The sequence below is a fragment of the Anser anser genome (assembly GCF_964211835.1).
Source record: "Anser anser genome assembly, chromosome: 22".
Taxonomy (NCBI): Eukaryota; Metazoa; Chordata; class Aves; order Anseriformes; family Anatidae; genus Anser; species Anser anser.
Window position 1 is genome coordinate 6,682,382 of NC_139743.1, and position 17,960 is coordinate 6,700,341.

At 54.9% G+C, this 17,960-nt stretch overlaps 1 protein-coding gene across 13 annotated transcripts in view; it reads left to right on the plus strand.

The window, feature by feature from the left end:
- Positions 1-17,960, plus strand: part of B3GAT1 (beta-1,3-glucuronyltransferase 1) — an 89,563-nt gene that overhangs the window by 51,026 nt on the left and 20,577 nt on the right. For 3 of the 13 annotated variants that reach the window (XM_083808718.1, XM_083808713.1, XM_083808717.1), the window contains exon 1: positions 816-1,357. The exons of 2 other annotated variants lie outside the window; for them this stretch is intronic. Coding sequence is in view for 2 of the 11 variants with exons in the window: in XM_083808716.1 (XP_083664842.1) it covers positions 17,344-17,431 (88 nt within the window). In the remaining 9 variants the exon portion in view is untranslated. Of the gene's footprint in view, positions 1-815; positions 1,358-1,378; positions 2,699-9,977; positions 17,432-17,960 lie in introns of those variants that run through there. 8 more of the 13 variants (XM_083808709.1, XM_083808710.1, XM_083808707.1 and 5 more) reach the window with 5 other exon arrangements.

Sequence of the window (17,960 nt, forward strand, 5' to 3'; positions counted from 1 at the left end):
CTATTAAAGGGCAGCAGCAAGAGATAAGATCTTTGCTCTGCTCCCCAACCCTTTCGAGCCCTGCCTCCCCCAAGTGACCCCTGTGGAGGAAGGGAGTATCCCTAAGGTCCCACTGCTTTGGTAGAGGTCACGGAAGTGTCCTGTCTTCCCACTGGGCTCGGGGCATTTGTCCCCAGGTTAGGGGCAGCCCCAATGAAGCCCAGAGCCCCCTTCCCGCTGGCAGAGCACGTTCCTGCTGCTCTTGCCCAGTGCTGGGGCCCGTGGTCAGTGCCGAGGTGGGTGTGGAGCTGCCGCGCTGCTCACGTAGGGATGGCTGAGGGTGGCCATGGAAAGCCGTGGTGCTAATTAGAAGGGGAGCTACGTGAGATTTAACGAGCATTGCCCACCGGTTGCAGAGCCCAGGTGGAGTCATCTGGAGATGTTCTACAAGGCGTGGAGGGTGCTGCATGAAGGGGAGCAGGGCTCACCCTGCCTTCCCGAGGGGCTGGAGCTGAACCTGGCCTTGCACCGTGCCTAAGGTCACCACTTTCCCTCGGAGAGGTGCTGGGCCTCCTCCCCAGTGAGACCCAGCCCTCCCACCCAGCCCCGCCGAGCCTCACACTTGGCTTTCTCCTGCTGAGCCGGGCAAGCGTCTCCCCTCGCCCGTGGCTGCAAACCCAGTGGGTGATGCCGCGGAGTGAGGAGAGCAGGAACCAATTCCTTAAGGGGCCATCTCAGAGCCTTCCCTGGCTTTTCCTCCTGTCGCAGGGAGAAGTGCCCCTGCCTAAGTGGAATAAATTGGTACAGACCATTAGCAGCGCAGGTCCTCCGCTGCTGGGGGGGAGGGAAGGGGCTGGCGGCACTGCTCTGGATACAAAGCAGCCAGCCACGCTCTGGCTCCTTCCTCCCGCACCCCGTTGGCCTCCTCCTCCTCCTCCTCCTCCCTGTTTGCACGCTCCCTCCCTCCCTCCCGCTCGCCCTCCCTCCCTCTTTCACTCTCTTTCTTTCCCCTAACGCCACGCTGCAGAAAGGCAGACCTGGGAACTGGAGGTCCGCGGAGGCAGCGGAGGAGGAAGGAGCTCTGCCCTGCTATTTCTCTGAGAGTGAAACGGGGAGGCAGAGATGCGATGAAGGAGTGTCTTGGTCGCCGCCTGGATTAAGAAAGAATACATAAAAACAACAACAACAAAAAAAATCCGGACCCAACAAACGAGGAAAAAGGGAGGAGAGAAGGAGGAGGAGGTTGCTGGGGGGAGCCCACTCCAGTGGGCGAACAGCTGCTTTGAATCGTGCCTCTGTTCCCAGGGATTAAAGCATGAATGGGAGCAGCTTCCCGGCCACGATGGAGAGAGAAGGCGGTTCAGGCTGTGGGAATAAGGTAACTCTCGCCTCTTGCAGACATTGCATGGCTGAGCAGAGCAGGACAGAGATCCTTTATGCACAGGGCTGGGTGTGTGTGTGTGTGCCTGCGGCGGGCAGGGAGTGGGGGAAAGCAGGAACGACTCAAAGCAATTTTCCTACCCCTCCTGGTGTGTTTGAAGGCTGCGGAATGGCTCTGGGGGGCTGCGGTGCTGGAGATCACTTTGCCCCCTTTCTCAGGCTGGGTGCCGTAGGTCGCCGAGCCTCTTTGCCTGGGGAAGGCTGGCTGGGTTGTGGGGAAATACGCCCATGCCTCGCCTCCAGGAGCCCTGTGCTCTCAGCTGTGCCCTCCCAGACCTGCACCTGCTCTGGGGCTCCCCTCGTGGGCTTCGTGTGGCTCTCCGGAAAGCTACGTGGGGGCTGTGGTGGTCCTGTGCCCTCCCAGCCCCCCGTGTGTCCGTGCTGAATGACAGGAGGGAGGTGAGATGCGACCGGGAGAGTTGCTTTTCTCTTCCCTTGGTCTTCCTCTGCCTTTTCTTTGCAACAGAAAGAGAAGGGGCTTAGGAGGAGGGGGAACTGAAATCCCTTTCATTCGTGCCAGCAGTGGCGAGAGCCAACTTTGAGGCTGCTTAAAGGGAAAAGCTTTGCGAGTGCTGTCTTCTGGAGGAAGAGGAGATGGCTGAGCGATGCTTTGCCAGCTGAAGAGCGATCTCGGTGTCACGCTGTGCTGTGGGAGTGGATGGGGATGAAAAATAGTGATTAGAGGGGAGAAAGTCCATAGTGATCGATGAAGCCGGCCACAAATGCTGCTTTCCTTTTCCCTGCTGGGCCTCTCTCTGACACAGTCCCTGGGGCTGTGACCCCGAAAGCCCTGGTTTCTCTCAGTCAGACCAGAAGGCATAACTTCAGATAGTCCTGGGAGGTGCCTGAGCCCCGATGTTGTTTGGGAACGTGCAGAGGAGGTCCTGATGTTTCCAGCTGTGGAGCCCATTTCCACTCAATCCAAGCGAGTCCAAGCCTTGGTTGGAGCCCCTCGCTATCCCTGGCAGGGTCTCGCTGCCGCGATGTCCCTTTGCCGTGTGCTGCCCCTCGGGTACCCGCTCCCTCCCTTGCCTTTGAGGACTTCTTGATGGGTCTTCAGCTTGGCACGGGGCTCGGCGGCGTTAGCCTTGGATGCTTCACCAGTGACGTGTCACAGAAGTGCCTATGTGCACACAGGGCAGAAAGTCACGAGCTCTGATGTGCCGTCAGTCGACTTAGGAGCTCGTATAAACATCCGAGGAGCTCAGGGCCCAGCGTTTGTTACGGACCCAAGGAGACATCCATCGCACAGCTCTGCGTGGACCTGTCAGATGTTACGGTGAGGTGCCACCAACTCGTGTCAGTGAGGGAGGTGGCCTGTGTGTGCATGCACCTTAATACAGAAAAAGGGCTCTGTAAACGTATGGCGGAGCCTCAGCCGTCCTTTGTTTTGTGAGTAATCCTTGCTCGTGTGAGGAAATTGTCTTAAGTCACTGCAGTGGATCTCGTTTGTGGGGTTAGTCTTGCTCTGCACACACATCTCCGATGGCAATGGATTGACCGAGGGTTGGCTCGAAGATTGCAGTGGTTGGGATCGCTTGGGTAACCTGCAGGCGGGATGGAAAAGGTGTGAGAAAATGGAGGTGCTAGGAAAAAAAAGGTGCAGTAACTTCTTTCTGTGTGTAGCCTCTTCTCTGTGTCAACTTCCAAGCACTGAGGGAGAAGGAAGATGTGCTGGGGAAGGGACTGGGCGATCAGATGGGGAAAAAGAAGGCTGTTTTTCCCAGAAGGGTTATTTCTGTGATATGTGGGCCTTGGAAACGGCCAAAGCCAGCAGGACAGCGGATGCTCTTTATGGGGGAAGGTGGCAAGAATTGTATTTTCCTGCTTGAATATGCCTGGGTGTATGAAAGAGAGGAAAGAAACGAGCTCAGTGCCGTTGGCTGGGAGTGCTTTCCCGTTTCATGCGGCTGAGTTATAAATCCCTCCCTGCCTCCCCCCAGAGCCGTTCCTAGTGAAACTGGCAGCTCCTCTGGCAAAGAAGCCCTCTGAACTCGGAGTCGTTAGCAACGCAGTAAGGGCTCTAACGAGGGCTGGCTCCTCGGAGCCGGGCTCCCCTCACGAGGGCGCAGAAGATGGGATGCAAATCCAGTGTCACTTCTCTAAGACAGCAGAGCGAGAGGACATCCAAGAAAAGGTCTCCTGCCGCCCGCACGTGGTGGCACAGAGAAGAGGGGGAGAACTCTGGCACGTGTTCCTTGGCATCCCAACGTTTCCCGACCCATGGAGGTGGCTCAGAGCGGGGGCTCAATGCCGTCCTGCGCGTCCCAGGCCTGACGCAGTGCCTCTGGGCTCTGCCGTCCTGCTCTCCAGTGGCTTTGTCCCCATCAAGGCCGGACGGCAGAGCCCTGGCCAGCTGCAGAGCCGCCTGGATTTATTCGCTTTCCTCCCTTGACCAGCAGCTTTGCTCCGTGCCTTTCGGGCTTTGCGGCCGTGTGCCCTCAGAGGCAAGAAGAGCCGTGAGCGCCTCCGTTGTGCAGGGCCTTGCAGATGAGCACGCACACCAAGTGCTTCCTTGTAGCAAATCTCTGCTGTAACGCGGTTATCTGCCCTTAGCTGGCCAAGAAACCTTCGGTGACGAAGTGTGAGCACACACTGCCCTTGTGCAAAGCTGGCTGCTCAATGTCAAAATAATGCTTTCTGAAAGGAAAGCCGTGCGCCTGCCCTTTTAATCTTTCCCAGCACCCTCATGTTGAAACAGCAGAAGCCTTGGGAAATGAAAGGAACTGTCTTTTAAGGGACATCAGGGCAAATGTTGCGGTTCTTTTTTTAGTGTTTCTTGGAGACTTGCCTTTTGCAGTGCCTTTGCTCTCTCCTGCCCTTGCTTCACTTCTGTCAGCTCGATAAAGTTGTGCAAAGGGAATTTTTTTCCTCTTCAAACAAAATCCAGCAGGCAGATCGGAACCCGTAGGGAGAATCCTGGCCTTTTTTGTATCACTGTGCACTTTGTCTTGCAGGGGTGAGCAGTGCAAGGGGCTGCTTTGGTTCCAAGGCTGCTTTTCGTATGGGCTTACCGGCAAGGTCTCTGACTTGTGGGCACGGAGCAGACCTTGGCCAGCATCTTTCTCCAGGGCTGTTGCCCTCTGTGGGGCTTTCTGGCCCTGCACTTTTTTTACAGCTCTCCATTGCAAAGTGCCGTGCAGCAGCTTCGACAAGTTAGGCAGACTCCAACTGTAGTTTTTCTTTGGGTACATGGCTGGGGGTGAATTTGCTGTGGCTTCATTCCTCCCCGAGGCAAAGCATATTCTGGAAGCAGCGTCATTGGATAGCGTCTCCCTTTTTCTCCTGTCAGCCCCAACTGTTTGTGTTTGGAGCGGCGAGTTGACATCAGGGCTGGATTCAGCTAATAAGGGCTTTGCTGAGGGGAGATCACAGGGTGCGCCCCGTAATTAATCTTAATGTCTTGATCTAGACGCGTGGACCCCCCCAAGTGCTCCAAGTAACACCGCGTATTACTCACGGTTGACTGTATCCTCCTCCATTTTCTGATGGGAACTCCACACCTCCGGGGACCTGGGGCGCTGGGAGCCTGAGGAATTCACTGCGAGCTGCCCCTAACTGCAGCGCTAGTGGCTTTGTCCCACAAATGGGGGCATGTTGGTCCCCACCCTGTACTTCACCCTGTCTGGCTGCAGACACCTTAGTCGTACAAGTGGCTCTTGCCAAAGCGTGTTGTTCACAGGCTCATAAAATAACTCATGAGTGATACCTTACGGGTACCTGTACGGGGCCTGGAGCCCACCCACACGTGCAGCTTTGCACACCTGTATTTTCCATCCTGGCCTTTGTGCAGATGTGTATGTTCTTCCCCTCGTACAGCTGCGGGCAGAGGCACACACGCTGCGGGTTTGTCAGAGAAATGCCCTGTCCTGCCCGGTGCCACACAGCCTTGAAGCGATCCGCCAGCTGCAGCGCTACCTCAGAAATCCCTCCAGCTCCGCCACCCAGATGATCCATGGGGAACACAGCGTGAAATTCTTGGCAGCGACAGCAGAATAAATAGGAAACGCTCAAGATCTCCTTCCTGCCTGGATCAGAGCTATTTTCCTCAAGATGGGACAAGAGCTTCGTTCCTGTGCAAGGCTTCCTGTGCTGCTCGTGCTGCTGCGAGCCGGCGATGCAGCACCAGCGTGTTAATGCTTTGGTCACTGCTGGCCCGGCTCCAGCGGCACACTGCCCCGGAGTGCTATTTATTGTTAGCTCCCGAGACGTGCCTTGGTGCTCCAGGGTCCCTGTGCTGCCTGTATCCAGTCCGCACCGAAGCGTAGCGTGTAAGTACGGGACGGGCAGAGGAAATGTCTGAAGGGTGGCTGAATGCTGACACGGGAAAGGTGGCTGCCCTGTGGTCATGCAGTGACTCTGCTGGCAGAGATAGGGCAGTCCAGGGAAGAAATTCTGCCAATTAGAGTGGGACAAGCAACAGAAATGCCTGAAAGCCCCCAGCTCTGAGACCTCTGGGGAGGGGATTTACAGCTTCGCATCATGACGGCGAATTCTCTCCATTCAGCTCTGGGCTGGTGCAAAGATGTGCACGCACTGCAGAGCCCACTGCACACAGATCTCAGTTGATCCCCAAGTTCCTTCCACGGTGTCTGCTGGAGTCTGGTTATCCTCCCTGAAACACCAACAGCTGCTTCACAGCTCGTGCAGCGTGGAGAGGAGAGTTCAGCCTCTCTCCTTCCATTCCTGCCTCGTGCAGTCTAGACTGGTGGGCTGGGTTGTCAGAAAAATTTGCTCTTCTGCACTGTCAGCCATCTGGGAACCCCGTCAAAGCCCAGTGGATAGGGAACTGAAAGCTGTGCCGCAGAGAACAAAGCCTACCTCCCTGCTAGAAAGGTGGGAATCCCTTTGCTTAAGGGCACTGAAGATGCAGATGTCTGCTTGTGTAGGTTCAGCTGGGTAGTGAAGAGAAGTCGGCATTTCCAGGGTGCAGCTCATCTCCTCTGGAGGCCTGCACCTAAAATAAGCCAAAGTAATTCTCCCCATTGATTGCAAAAGGAATCTAGGCAGCTAGCCCAGCTGTGGGGATCTACATGTACAGCACAGCAGAAGGCAGGGATGGATGTGTCCCACCATGGCCCTGCACTTGGGCACTGCAGGGCCAGCCCAGCCCTCATCTGACCTTCATCTGGAGCTCGACGTCCACGATTGCAACACAAAGATCTCCTCCCAGCCAGCTCTGAGCTCTCACTGCTCTCCTCCAGCCTCGTCCGCATCGTGGCGGTGGGACAGGACCCCGGGTTCTCCAGTGCTGCAGCTCGCTGTGGGTACGGGGGCAGCACTCACGGAGAATGAGACGCGCTTCACTTTGTGGCAGGAGACGGGGGCACGTGAGTCGTCTCGGGTGCTCTGCTGGCTGCCGTTCTTAAACGCCGTGGCACGATCTCTTCCTCGGATTTGGCACCAGAGAAAAAAAAGAAGGCTAATCCAGAAGAAATACCTTGGCTCTGCCCGTTCCCCCTCACCTTCCAGTCAGCTGGAAGGAGACCGAAAGCAAACGGATGGATGCTGAGGCTGTGCTCTGGATTTCACGAATGGATGAATGTAGAGAGGCAAGTGGGGATTTTGAGGGGATTTGGAAGCCTGCTCCAGGATTTGTCTGGCACGCTAAGCATTTATAATACTTCCAGCATTATGATAACATAATGCCAGCATGATTCGGGGCCCACTCCAGCTCTCGGTAAATAAAAAGCCTAACTCCTATCGCCATCGGTAGGAGAAGGATCGCACTTCTGAGAAGTTGTCGTTTTGAATAGCCCATGCGCCTGCCTCGCCCCAGTGCTACAAAGCAAAGGCTGCGGTGCTTTTGTGTGGTGCTGTGAATAAGTGGGTCCGGCTGCAGATGCGTGTGGGAGAGAGGGTGCTGAGCAAGCTGCACGCGTGATGCTGCCCTGGAGCAGAGCAGCGTGGCCTCTTGCGGAGAAACACAAAGTGACGGTGCCGTGGGTGCTGGGCTGCCTCCCCCTGGGCTGCTCTATAAATACCGCTCGGTGCTGAGGCGTTCTGGCTGAACTCCGTGGTTTTCTTGCTTTGTTTGCCCATCTGTTCTACAGCTTCTGAAGCTAGGGAAGGAATGTGTACCGACGCGTTTCTTCTAACACAGGTGGCCCTGTGGGGGCCAGGACTGTACTTGCCAGAGGCAAGTCCTTGGGGGAGTCCAGTGCACAGAAATGAGAGAGCAAAAACCAGCAAGTGCTGGGGAGCGGCATTGCTCCGGCCACGTGGGACCGGGCTAGGTGATCTATGATCATTCCATCTGAATCGGGTAGCCTGTGGCATGGGGAGTAAATCTGGAGCTGTGCTGAGACACCGGTGGCCCCGCAGCGCTTCTGGCTCGTGCTCTGCAATCCCTCCAGCCCCGCGGGCACGGTGTCTGCAAGCCCAAGGGAAAGGTTGGAGTTTGTGGAGTGTACAGGAGGTGAGCGCTGCTGCGCCGTGGCCATTAACGAGGTACATTAACCAGATGATGAGGGAGCGGCCTGACAGGGTTGTTAACTCCTGTCCCTCACCGCAACAAAGCTGTAAAACCCTGCGGAGGGATGCAGGCAGGAGAGCAGCACCACGCTCCTCCCTGGTTGTGTCCACGCTGAGGGAAGAGCAGCTTTGCAGGAGGAATTTCGCTAGAGACTGGGTGTGGTACCTGGGGCCTGTTTTGGCTGATGAATAAGCTGGTATTTCTCCTGAATAATCGATGCACACGCTGGTGGCTGAGAGGCAGACACAGGGGTGGGCTGGGTCCCCGAAGGAGGGAGCGAAGATTTAGGGGGTACGGTCAGTCCTGTGCTGAGCTGGGGCTTGCTGCAAGCTGGGAGCCCCCCAGGGCTGTGCAGGGGTGAGGTGGGGACGGTAAAACCTGCGTGACTCAGGCACAGAGGGTGCCTGCTGTGTTATTTCGTGTCTCGTGGTCCGTATAAACCACTGCCCGGCCCAGGTGCTGGGGCTGAGGCAGGTAAATAGTTGTAGTGTGTAATAAATACATAAACACAGCGCAGTTTTTAATTCAGCTGCCTTCCTGAGGGGCTTGTGAAGGGGAGGGGAACGGTGCTGGGATGAAATCCTAGTTTACGGTGGGGTCAGCAACCCGGGATATGTGTCTGCCAGGGCAAGCAGGCACGTCTGGGGCAGCGCACAGCAAGGCAGGACCCCGGGAGCTTTGGGGTTTTTTTGGGAGGCAGTCGCCGCGCTCAGATCAGCAGGATGCTTTGAGATGCTGCTTCACGCAGCGGCGCTGAGAGGCAGCCTCTTACTTCCCTGAGAGGCAGCTTCCACCTGACTTTCTAGTGGCACGTTTTGCTTCTAATTTGGGAGAGAGAAGGCTAATCTGGCACAGGCCTGCCATCCTGGAGAGGCTGCCCGCCGCTTTATGGCACCGCATGCCGTGGGGAGACCTGTCCTGTACCACATCCACAAGGCTCGGCTCTAACACGTTCGTTTCCAGCGAGCGTGCAGCTCCTGCAATGCCTTCTGCTGGGGTTTGGAGACACGTATTGCTGTTCTTCAGGTAGATGAGCATCCTTTCTGGCATGGGTTTTGCCAGAAAAGAGTTGCAAGTGCTAAAATTTGGAGCACGGAAAAGCTGCAGTGGGGTCTGAGTGGCGAGGGTGGGCAGGACCAGCCTACCTGCCGTGGAGAGCGCGCTGTAGGGTGGCGGGGCAGGGGGAGGGATGCTGCTGGGCTTCTCTTGGGGCTGAGCACTGAGATTCAGGAGACTGTTGAGAAGTTTGGGAAGCAATTTGACCAGAGTTCAACTCATTCTCGGGTGTCTGGGTCTAAAGTCGTGCCTCCCTTGGTTCCTGGGAGCTCTGAGTTCCTTTGGCTCTGGATTTCTCCGGGTGCAAGCAGCCAGTGCTCGGCCAGGAGGACTGGGAAGGGGCCCGGCAGGAGGAACCGCGAACAAAAGTGCTCCGGGATGAATCCTTGGCACCCAGGTGGAGCTGTCTGCATCCTGGGGGTGGCGATGCTCTCTCTGCCTTCAGCCTGGCAGACCAGCCTCAGGAAGAAGCAAAACCAGCAGTAAAAGGTGCCTGTCCATAAATAAAGCCCAAAGGGCTGCAGGAGGGGGAGCTGCCAGTTTAATATGGAGGAGTAACTGGCCCCGGGGTTGTGAGGACACTGGGATTATTGTCACCCTCACCGTGTGAAGAGGTGCTGTGGTCAGGAAAGGATTGCACGCCATAAACCTGCTGGTGCTGAGTGCCCCCGGGGCTTTGTGCTGGCGGGACGTGCGTTGGACGGGGTGAGCAGGGGACCCGAGCTGTCTCCCAGCTGCTGCCCCGTCCCCTGGCTTTCAGAAACTTGACAGCTGTGAAGCTCCTGGTGGCAAAGGATTTGTTACAATCCTCTGAAGCTCTCACCCCACGCATACACCTCCTTTCTTCCTCCAATTTATCTTTTAATAATGCTGCCAACATTATTTCTCATCTCTGGCTCGTGCGCTCTATGCTCTGCCTGGCAGTCCCTTTTGTCTCACCCAGGCATCTCGTACCACAGCGCCCTAATGGGAAGAGACTCTGGCTGCTGAAGTTAATAACTTGTGCGACAGCCTGAGTCATTCTTGGTACAGGGCGGTGGGGAGTGGGGCAGCAAGCTGGGCCTGAGCCCTTGGTCTGGGGGGGAAAGGGGTTGTGTGGGGAGTAGGCCGATGTTGGGATCAGCACAGGCACTCCCCTGCAGCTCAGGGGCACTTGTAGCCGCTTTTTAAATCTTCGGATGCTCCCCGAAGCGGCATGGCATCGACTGGAGGCGGGAAGATGGGAAGCGAGGCGGTCTGGGGAGACCTGTTCGAAAGGGAACCTATGGAGGAGATGGGATGAAATGAGGTCTCCGCTCCGCGCTGAGAAAACCCATACAGAGCGACCGAGGGAGGAAATTCTTCTCTGTGCACAACGTGACGGTGACCTGGAGGAGTCACTGTGCCGAGATGTCCCCATGAACGTGCCACGCACCCTATTTCATAGCCTGGATTCTGCTTTCACCAGGAGCCCCAGTCCCTCGAGCTGCAGAAAGAATTCAGGGCCACGAGCACCACGGAGCCCTCCTGCAGGCAGGCAGCGCCGGTTTCTCCCTCTCTGTGTCTACCGCCGTTACCCTCTGGCTCATTTTCAACTGAGTCAAGGAGTTTAGTAAGTTTGTCTTATTTTTAAAGATTAGTCATCTGTAGCAGTGACATTTGCAAGACTGACGGTTCCAATCAACTGACGAGGACTGCTCTTGTGCTAAAGATATTTGTTTAATTTTGTAAAAAGTAAGATCAACGTGAGAATTAAGTGTTTTGCACTGAGGTCCAGCGTAGGAAAGTGCAGGTGTGGTCTGGGTCGCTTGAAGAAGGCACCAGGCTGCCGTGGCTTGGGTTGGGCAGCCCGAAGGGAGCGCAGTGGGGGGACTGTGACACCCTGTTGACGCTCTCCAAACTCTGCTCCGTCCTTGGGCAGGGGGTGGCCTACCCCTCCGTCCCTGTCATGCGAGGCAGGTGACAGCCGTAATAACAACGATGCAATTTGCCTGGTTGATTTGAGCTGCACCGTAATTACGGCATGATTACAATAATCTTAGTGCAGCCATTACAAAACCCTCCAGTTGCTCGGAGCTCCCCCCAGGGCTTGTCCCGTGGCTCACCTTGCAAGGACAGCCCCGCGGGTGTCTGTCTGTCCACCCCTGGCTGCGTCCCTCTGTGCCGGGTGGCACGTGCCTGCTGCTAGCCTCCTGCACACCAGAGCTGCCCAGACACTCACGGGGAGTATTTCCCTGTGTCCCAACTGATCTGGGGGCGGGTTGGTGCCTGGCTGAGCTGGTCAAGCATTTACAGGTGGTGAGGATGCTTTCGGATCTGGCGCCGGGGAGCTGGGCAGCAGGCAGACACCCCTCAGGGTCTCTCTTCCCTGGGGGCTGCTCGGGCACCGCTGCTTTGACTTGGGCCGAGAACCTCTTGGCTTAATTCTGCCTCCAGCTCTCGCTTGGCTTCTTCGTTTCTCACTCGTATGGGTTTGGCCCTTGAGTGAGCCTAAAATGAAGAGGAGCGACCTTCCCCAGGCACGCTCAGCAGGCCGTCAGGTTGGTGAGAGGCGTGCTGTGCCAGCACCTCAGGCAGCAGCTTTGTGCCACGGCCGTGTTTGGCCGCTGAGCCACTCGAGCCCTGTAATTCCTGCCCAGAAGCAGGGAGCTGTTCTCATCTCCCTTCGAGAGCAAGCAAGGTGCAGGTGAGCCAAAATAACTAAGCCACGGGGGGAACCGGAGTCAGAACCGGGCTTGGATTGGAAGCAGGACAAACTGCTGGGTTCGGCCTTTGCCTGGGAGTCAAACCGAGAGCCAAATCCACCTCCCTGGGCAGTGCTGGGGCGGCTGGGGGTTACTGGATCATGGGCACGTGGGTTCTGCTGGTAGAGGAAGAGAAATCCTTTCCTTCCAAATGCCTCTGAAACAACAGATGGGCCACGTTATCGTGACACGGCAAAGCCTGCAGGCCCCCGGGCACGTGGAGTTCGTTGTTCGCCATGGAGGAAGGGGACGAGGGCAGAGCCGCGGGAGGCCCCGGGTGCTTGCTGCCGGCGGGCGCAGTGGGGTTCGGGGGCCCTGCCACGTCTTGGTGGTGACCGGGAATCGAAGGGAGGTGGTTTTAAAATGACCATCCTGTTTCCAAGGAGAAGGTTGTGTAGCTCTGTGGCTGTGCTAATGGACTGCAGAGCTGCAAGCAGCGATTGATCGCGTTGCAAGCTGCTGTGTTACAGTTGGGCACTCGCTTTGTCATGCCGGGTGCCCCCCCTTTCTGTTTCCCCACTGTAGCCTGAACAAATCAATGTTAATCCCTCGGTCCCATTAGTGACTTCTGCAGAGGTCACGGGCTGGCGGTCTCTCTGTGCCGTGTAAAGAAGGCACCTGACGGGGATGGCAGCAGGGGATTTTCTCTGCAGGTTGCCCCTGATTTCTGACTGCTAACCCGGGGGCTGAGCGAGCCCTGAGCGCCTCGCTGCATCTTCGCTGGATCCGACCCTCAAGGCCACAGGAGGGAAAAGCTGCAGGAAGGGCTCCTGCGATGCAACGAGTGGCCCTGTCCCTCCAAAAGCGCTGCTGCTAGGATATAAATGCATTTCTGCGGTGTGGGGCAGGCTTTGTTGCTCAGGCAGCAGCTACCAAGGGCTCTGGAGCAGGCTGCTGGAGCAGGGCGCAGCAGCCAGCCTGGAAAGCCGGGCCCTTTGTTGCAGGCTCGTCTGCAAGGAGAAGGTAGCGGGCGGTAAGGCAGGAACCGAGAGGCGAATTTATAGCACAGCCGCTCCTCGGCTTGAATTATCTGCATGGCTGCTCTCAGAGCCTCTGCAATACAGAGCAAATATCCCAGGCTTCCGCGGCTGCCTCGTGAGCAGCACATGCTGCGGGGGGCTCCGTGGGGTGGGAGCGCGGAGGAGACAGCACACGTGGATTCAGGAGCACGCCGCCTCCCCGAAGCAGTGAGGGTGACGATGTGGCAGGGGGCGACGCTTCTCGCTGCCTGTCCCGAGCACCTCTCCTGCAAAGCAGTTTTCTTCCTTCAGTGCTGTCTTCGGGGACTTGCACTTCCGACAGCTGGTGTTTTCAGAAGTAAGGAAGAATTTGGATGCTTGCATATCTTTTTTCCCCAGCCTTCAAAAAAAAAAAAAACACCTTTAAGATCCTTGTTTGCTACTGAAAAAGAAGAAAAACGACGCTTTTGGAAACGAAACCCCCCGTTAACGTGTTTCAGGGTGCACAGCGGTGGCTCGCTGCAGCAGGAGAGGGCCAGGTTGCTCGCTAGCTCTGCAAGGTTTCATTTTTCCCCTTTTTTTGTGCACTGGAATCAGGTTATTAATAACTCTGCTACAATAGAGCAGGATTATTTTTTTTTGGAGGGTGGGGGAAGCGCTCGCTAATTAAAAGGAAGCGCTGGCGGCTCGGAAGGCAGCTCGTAGGTGCAGTCGGTGAGTCGGGTCAGTGCCCGGACCCCTCTGCGTCCCCCCACCTCGTGTCCCCAGTGATCCAAGCGGCTTCAGTGCACGGGAGGCGAGCAGTGCCATCTCCAGGGCTGGAACCGGGAACATAGCACAGCCAGGAGATAAAAAAATTAGGGCTTGTGGCTTGCTGGGCATGGCTCTTCATGTTTGACGGTCGTCTTTGTGAACTTTCACGGTTTGATGGGAGGCAGCTCCCACCAGCCCAGGGCTCTCAGGTGCCCAGGCAGGGCCCCACACCCTAAATTTCAGCACTGTATGAAAGCCTGGGACTTCTCCCAGCCACTAGCAACAAAAGGTGGGAGCAGGGTGCCGGTGAGGTTGTCCTTACTACGCCGTTAGCAAGTGTTGCAGTCCTTGCTCTGACAGCCGTGCCAGTTAGTCCATCGCCCGGCCGTGTCGTGCATGTTTAACTTGTTGTTCTTCCTTGGGCACAGGGAGCAAGGCAAGCCCATGGGGAGCCTGGTGCTGGCCTGCCAGATCTGGCTCAGTGATTCAGCCCCGCAGGTCCTGTAACACCTCTGTTACAGGGGGGATCACACCACGCGTGTGCCTTCAAACCCTTTGGACAAAGCATATGCAAAGCCTATTGTGGAGCTGTGGAACTGAGACCAGTCATGTTGAAATTGGGTCAGCCTTTGTTAATGTCACTTTTAAAAATCTATGGAAGCCAGCGGGGCACAAAATATTCAGAGTAATGCACGGAGGTGGAAATGGAGTCCGGAAATACGTCTGCCTCTGCCAATATCGATGTGATCTGAGCTGAGCAGAGGGGATATTTCAAGGTATTGCTGTGTCACCAGTTCAGGAAGACTTCCTGGAGAAGGCCGTAAGAGAGCTGATGGCTGGAGTTATTTGCTCGGCGTTCACCCCCAAGCAACCTTAGGAAAGCCGAACAACTTTTCTTGGGTGCCGTCAGCATTTCTCCCGAGATAACAGCTCCCAGTTGCCTTGCTATTTTGGAAGCGGGCTGTAAGTCAAACAGCTTTTCATCATGATAGAAAGAGGGATGCTTTTTAAAAACCATGTGTGAAGTACATCCATTTATCAAGCGGCATTGGGCGCCGTAAAAGCTTTCTCATCCAAGACTTGAGTCAACCCACGGCTTCCCTGGCTTGGGAGGGAGGCTGGAACGAGCGCTGCCGATCCTGACGGATGGACCGGCGCATCCTGAGGGCAGCGAGCCCGGCGCCGCCTCTCCTACAGACAGGAGCTCCTGCGTGGCCACACCAGGACTGATGAGGCTCTCCCCGGCGCTAAGGATCCTCATCAGCCCTACCGCTTTCTGGTGCCAAGTGCATGACACATTTTTTGATTGTGCCGTCCTTATCACAAGAAGATTGCAAAGCCCCGTGTTCAATCCTCTTCAGAAGCACCGTAATAAAATGATACCTGCCCGTTTCGAGGCAGTCCCCTATACATCCTTGGAGCAACAGGGGAAGGAAGCGCAGCAGCTGTAGCTGAGGGTCCGTGAGAAATCCTGGAAAGCGTTTGGATGCGGCGCTGCGAGAACCTGCACAGAAAAGCGACCACATTTAGGACAATGCATTAAATCTTTTAAGGATTTAACAGAAGATCCGTTTTGCTGTTGGAAGCAGCGAAACCTTGGGACGAGGCAGTGTCGTCAGCACGTGAGCAGTGCTGGCCCATCTCCTGTCCCATCCCCAGCTCCGCCGGCACCTGCAAAGGCAGAGCAGCGCGGGGGGATTAATGGGAGACGAGAAAGTTCCTGATGCTTGTTAAAATTTGGCTTAAGCTCTGAGACTCAAGGGTTTATGTGTTTTCCAAACTGGTGGGTGGCTCATTCTAATTCTGGATATGCAGTTTATTCACATACACAACTAATCCTTTTGCGAATCCTGTTAAGTTCTTGTTCTTCTTAGTGTCCTGTGGCAATAAGTTACAGAAACTAATTGTGCTTGTGTTGAGCTCCCTTGATCCACTTTGCTCATGCTTGCTTTAAATTCTGAGAGTTGATCTGAGAAGCTCGGTTATTTTTTTTATTTTTTGTGAGTTTTTTTTTATTTTTGTGACTTTTTTTTATTTTTTTGTGCGTTCTTGATCCCATTTGTTGCAACAGGGTTCAGGGACTCAGGACTGGGAGGGGAGAGCAGGTCAAATTTTGTCTCGACTGTTGCAAGTTTGGGGAAATTCTGCAGTCTCCAGGCCCCGGTTTCTCCAGCAGCTCGGGGAACACAAGCGCTGGCACCTGTGTGCACAGCCAGGGAGTGTGTGGGCAGGCCTGGGGTTCCCAGGTGGAGCTGGCCAAAAGAACCGAGTGGAAAAACAGCCTCCTGAAACCCAGCTTCCTTTCCAGGCTTTGCCAGTATATCTGAATTTTCTGGGTTTGCAGAGAGGGAGGCAGGGAGGGGAGAAAGGAAGGAAGGAGGGAGGGAAGGAAGAAAGCAAGCAAGCAAGGAAGCAAGCACATATTATTTCTGTATTTTTAGCCAGAGGACTTACTTTAATTTTTTAAAGGAGAAAACAAATTCGGGATGAAGAATATAAATAAATAACCCCAGGAGAGGAAAAACACACTTTTTTTTTCTTTTCTTCTCTCTTTTTTCTTATATTTTTTTCCCCATAAAAGCAAGTTAATGTTGAAAAAAATTTGTCCTATTTGAAGACTGTGGCAGCGGGGATTATTATTCCTCAGGCCTCCCTGGGCGAATTTAACCTATTTTCCTTCAGTCACCCTGACCTACGATGCTGTCCTGGCGCTCCCCGCCTGAGCTCCCCGTCCCTGCACAAAACGCCCCATAACGCCGCCCTGCCTGCCCTGCTTTGGGGCCTGCCGACTCCTCCTGCAGCCCCCGTGCTGTTCCGCTGTGGGTTTCCCTCCGTGACGCTGCTGCACCTCTGTCTGGGGCGTGGATTTGGGGTTTTCTGAAGAAGTTTGCAAGCATCTTGTTGAACAGGGACCATAAAATGGTTGACACCCACTGGAGTAACAGGTAACCACTTGGATTCCCATGGATGAATCCGGTTCCCCTCTCACCGTCAGAGTGGCAGAGGTGATCTGAAACGTTTCCGACTCATTTTCTCTCCCTTTTTGGTTTGCAGCTGGAGCTCGGTGCCGTGCAGAGCAGCTCTAGCTGGTGCCCTCCCCCGGGGTGTGCTGCAGCCCTCGGGCGGCGCTGGGCTGCCAAGCCCCGTCCCGGCCGCCAAGCTGGGAAAACCTGGGGCTGAACTTCACGCCCGTGATTAAATCCTCGAAGAATGAGCAATTCTGCGTGCTCATTACTCAGTTCTGGCGATGTTCTGCTTAATAACTAAACAGTAATTAGCTTCACAGTTTTGCTACTATACTTATAATAGTCCCCATTAAAGTTATGGGGTTTTTAGGCAGTTATGGCTTACAGAGTAATTAACGAGCAAGAGGCTTTTATTACTACCTTTATTTTTTAGCCAGTGCTTTACAAGCCTTTTCTGCCAAACACCAAAACCGCAGGCAGGAGAGGAGGCTTCTGTGCCTGTCCCCTGCCCGCCGCGTGGAGTGGAGCCGGGCTGGGATCGGTGGCCCCAAATCCCCCCTGCTCCCCTGTAGGGCAGAGGGAGCCTTGTAGGGCTCTCGTTTTCCCCCAGGGATCAGGACCAGTTGCTATTTAAAGGTGAAAAAACCATAGAGTTTGGGTTTAGGGGATGCTTTGGCCAGGGGGAGAAGCTAGCAGTGAGAACACGCGCTGCATCCTGCAGCATCGGTGTTTGTTTTCCTCTGAAAGCTTTTGTTGAGGGATTTGGCAGTGTTTGATATTCCTGGCTGCTTTTGTAACGCAAGTAAATGTTTGGTGTGTTTGTTTGGGGGGGTTGAGTGTGGTTTTGTTGTGTTTTTTGTTGTTTTTTTTTTTACGTCTGGACAATATTTTTCCTTCGGTGACTGCTGTTCATATACGGGCTCGGTGAAAACAATCCTTCAGTTTAACACGTTCCAAATCACTTCTGCTCAACGTGGGAAAACCACGCAGGAATGGCACTGGGGCTGCTCAGCCTCAGAGGGAGAAGGAAGGGAAAGCTGCCTGTAAACCAGATTACAGATCAAATCGGCGTTTCCTACGGTAAGTGCCAGAGCTGACGCCAATTAACGTGATTTAAAAAAAGAACCTTCCGCGTTTAATAATCCGACGCGTTGCTAACACATGGCTCCAGGATTTATTAAAGCTTTCCTATTAGATGAGTGCCCTTTTAATATCGCCGTGCCTTGACACCATTGCCCTCTGCCGGAGGACGGGAAATCTCTGCCACCGTGTGGCTTGCAGCGTGGCAAATGTGTTTCTGGCAAGGAAAGGCTCTCCAAACTGTGCAAACACCCTTGTTTTAGAAATATTTTAACTCCCAAATTGCTTACATTTGAGCTGGTGATTTGTGCATTTTGCTTTAATTTTCAAACCTGGAAAAAAAAAATGCTTTCTGTAGTGGAAAACAGAGTGTGTCTTTTAATTAATTCGTGTTTAAATTCGTTCCCCCTCCTTCTTTTCCTGGTGGAGGTGGAGATGGCAGAAGCCTAAACCAGACAATCTGGGAAAAGCCAGGTTTTGTTCTGAGCATTTCAGTGGGGAAAAGAGAGTGGTGTTATGGTGGGGCACG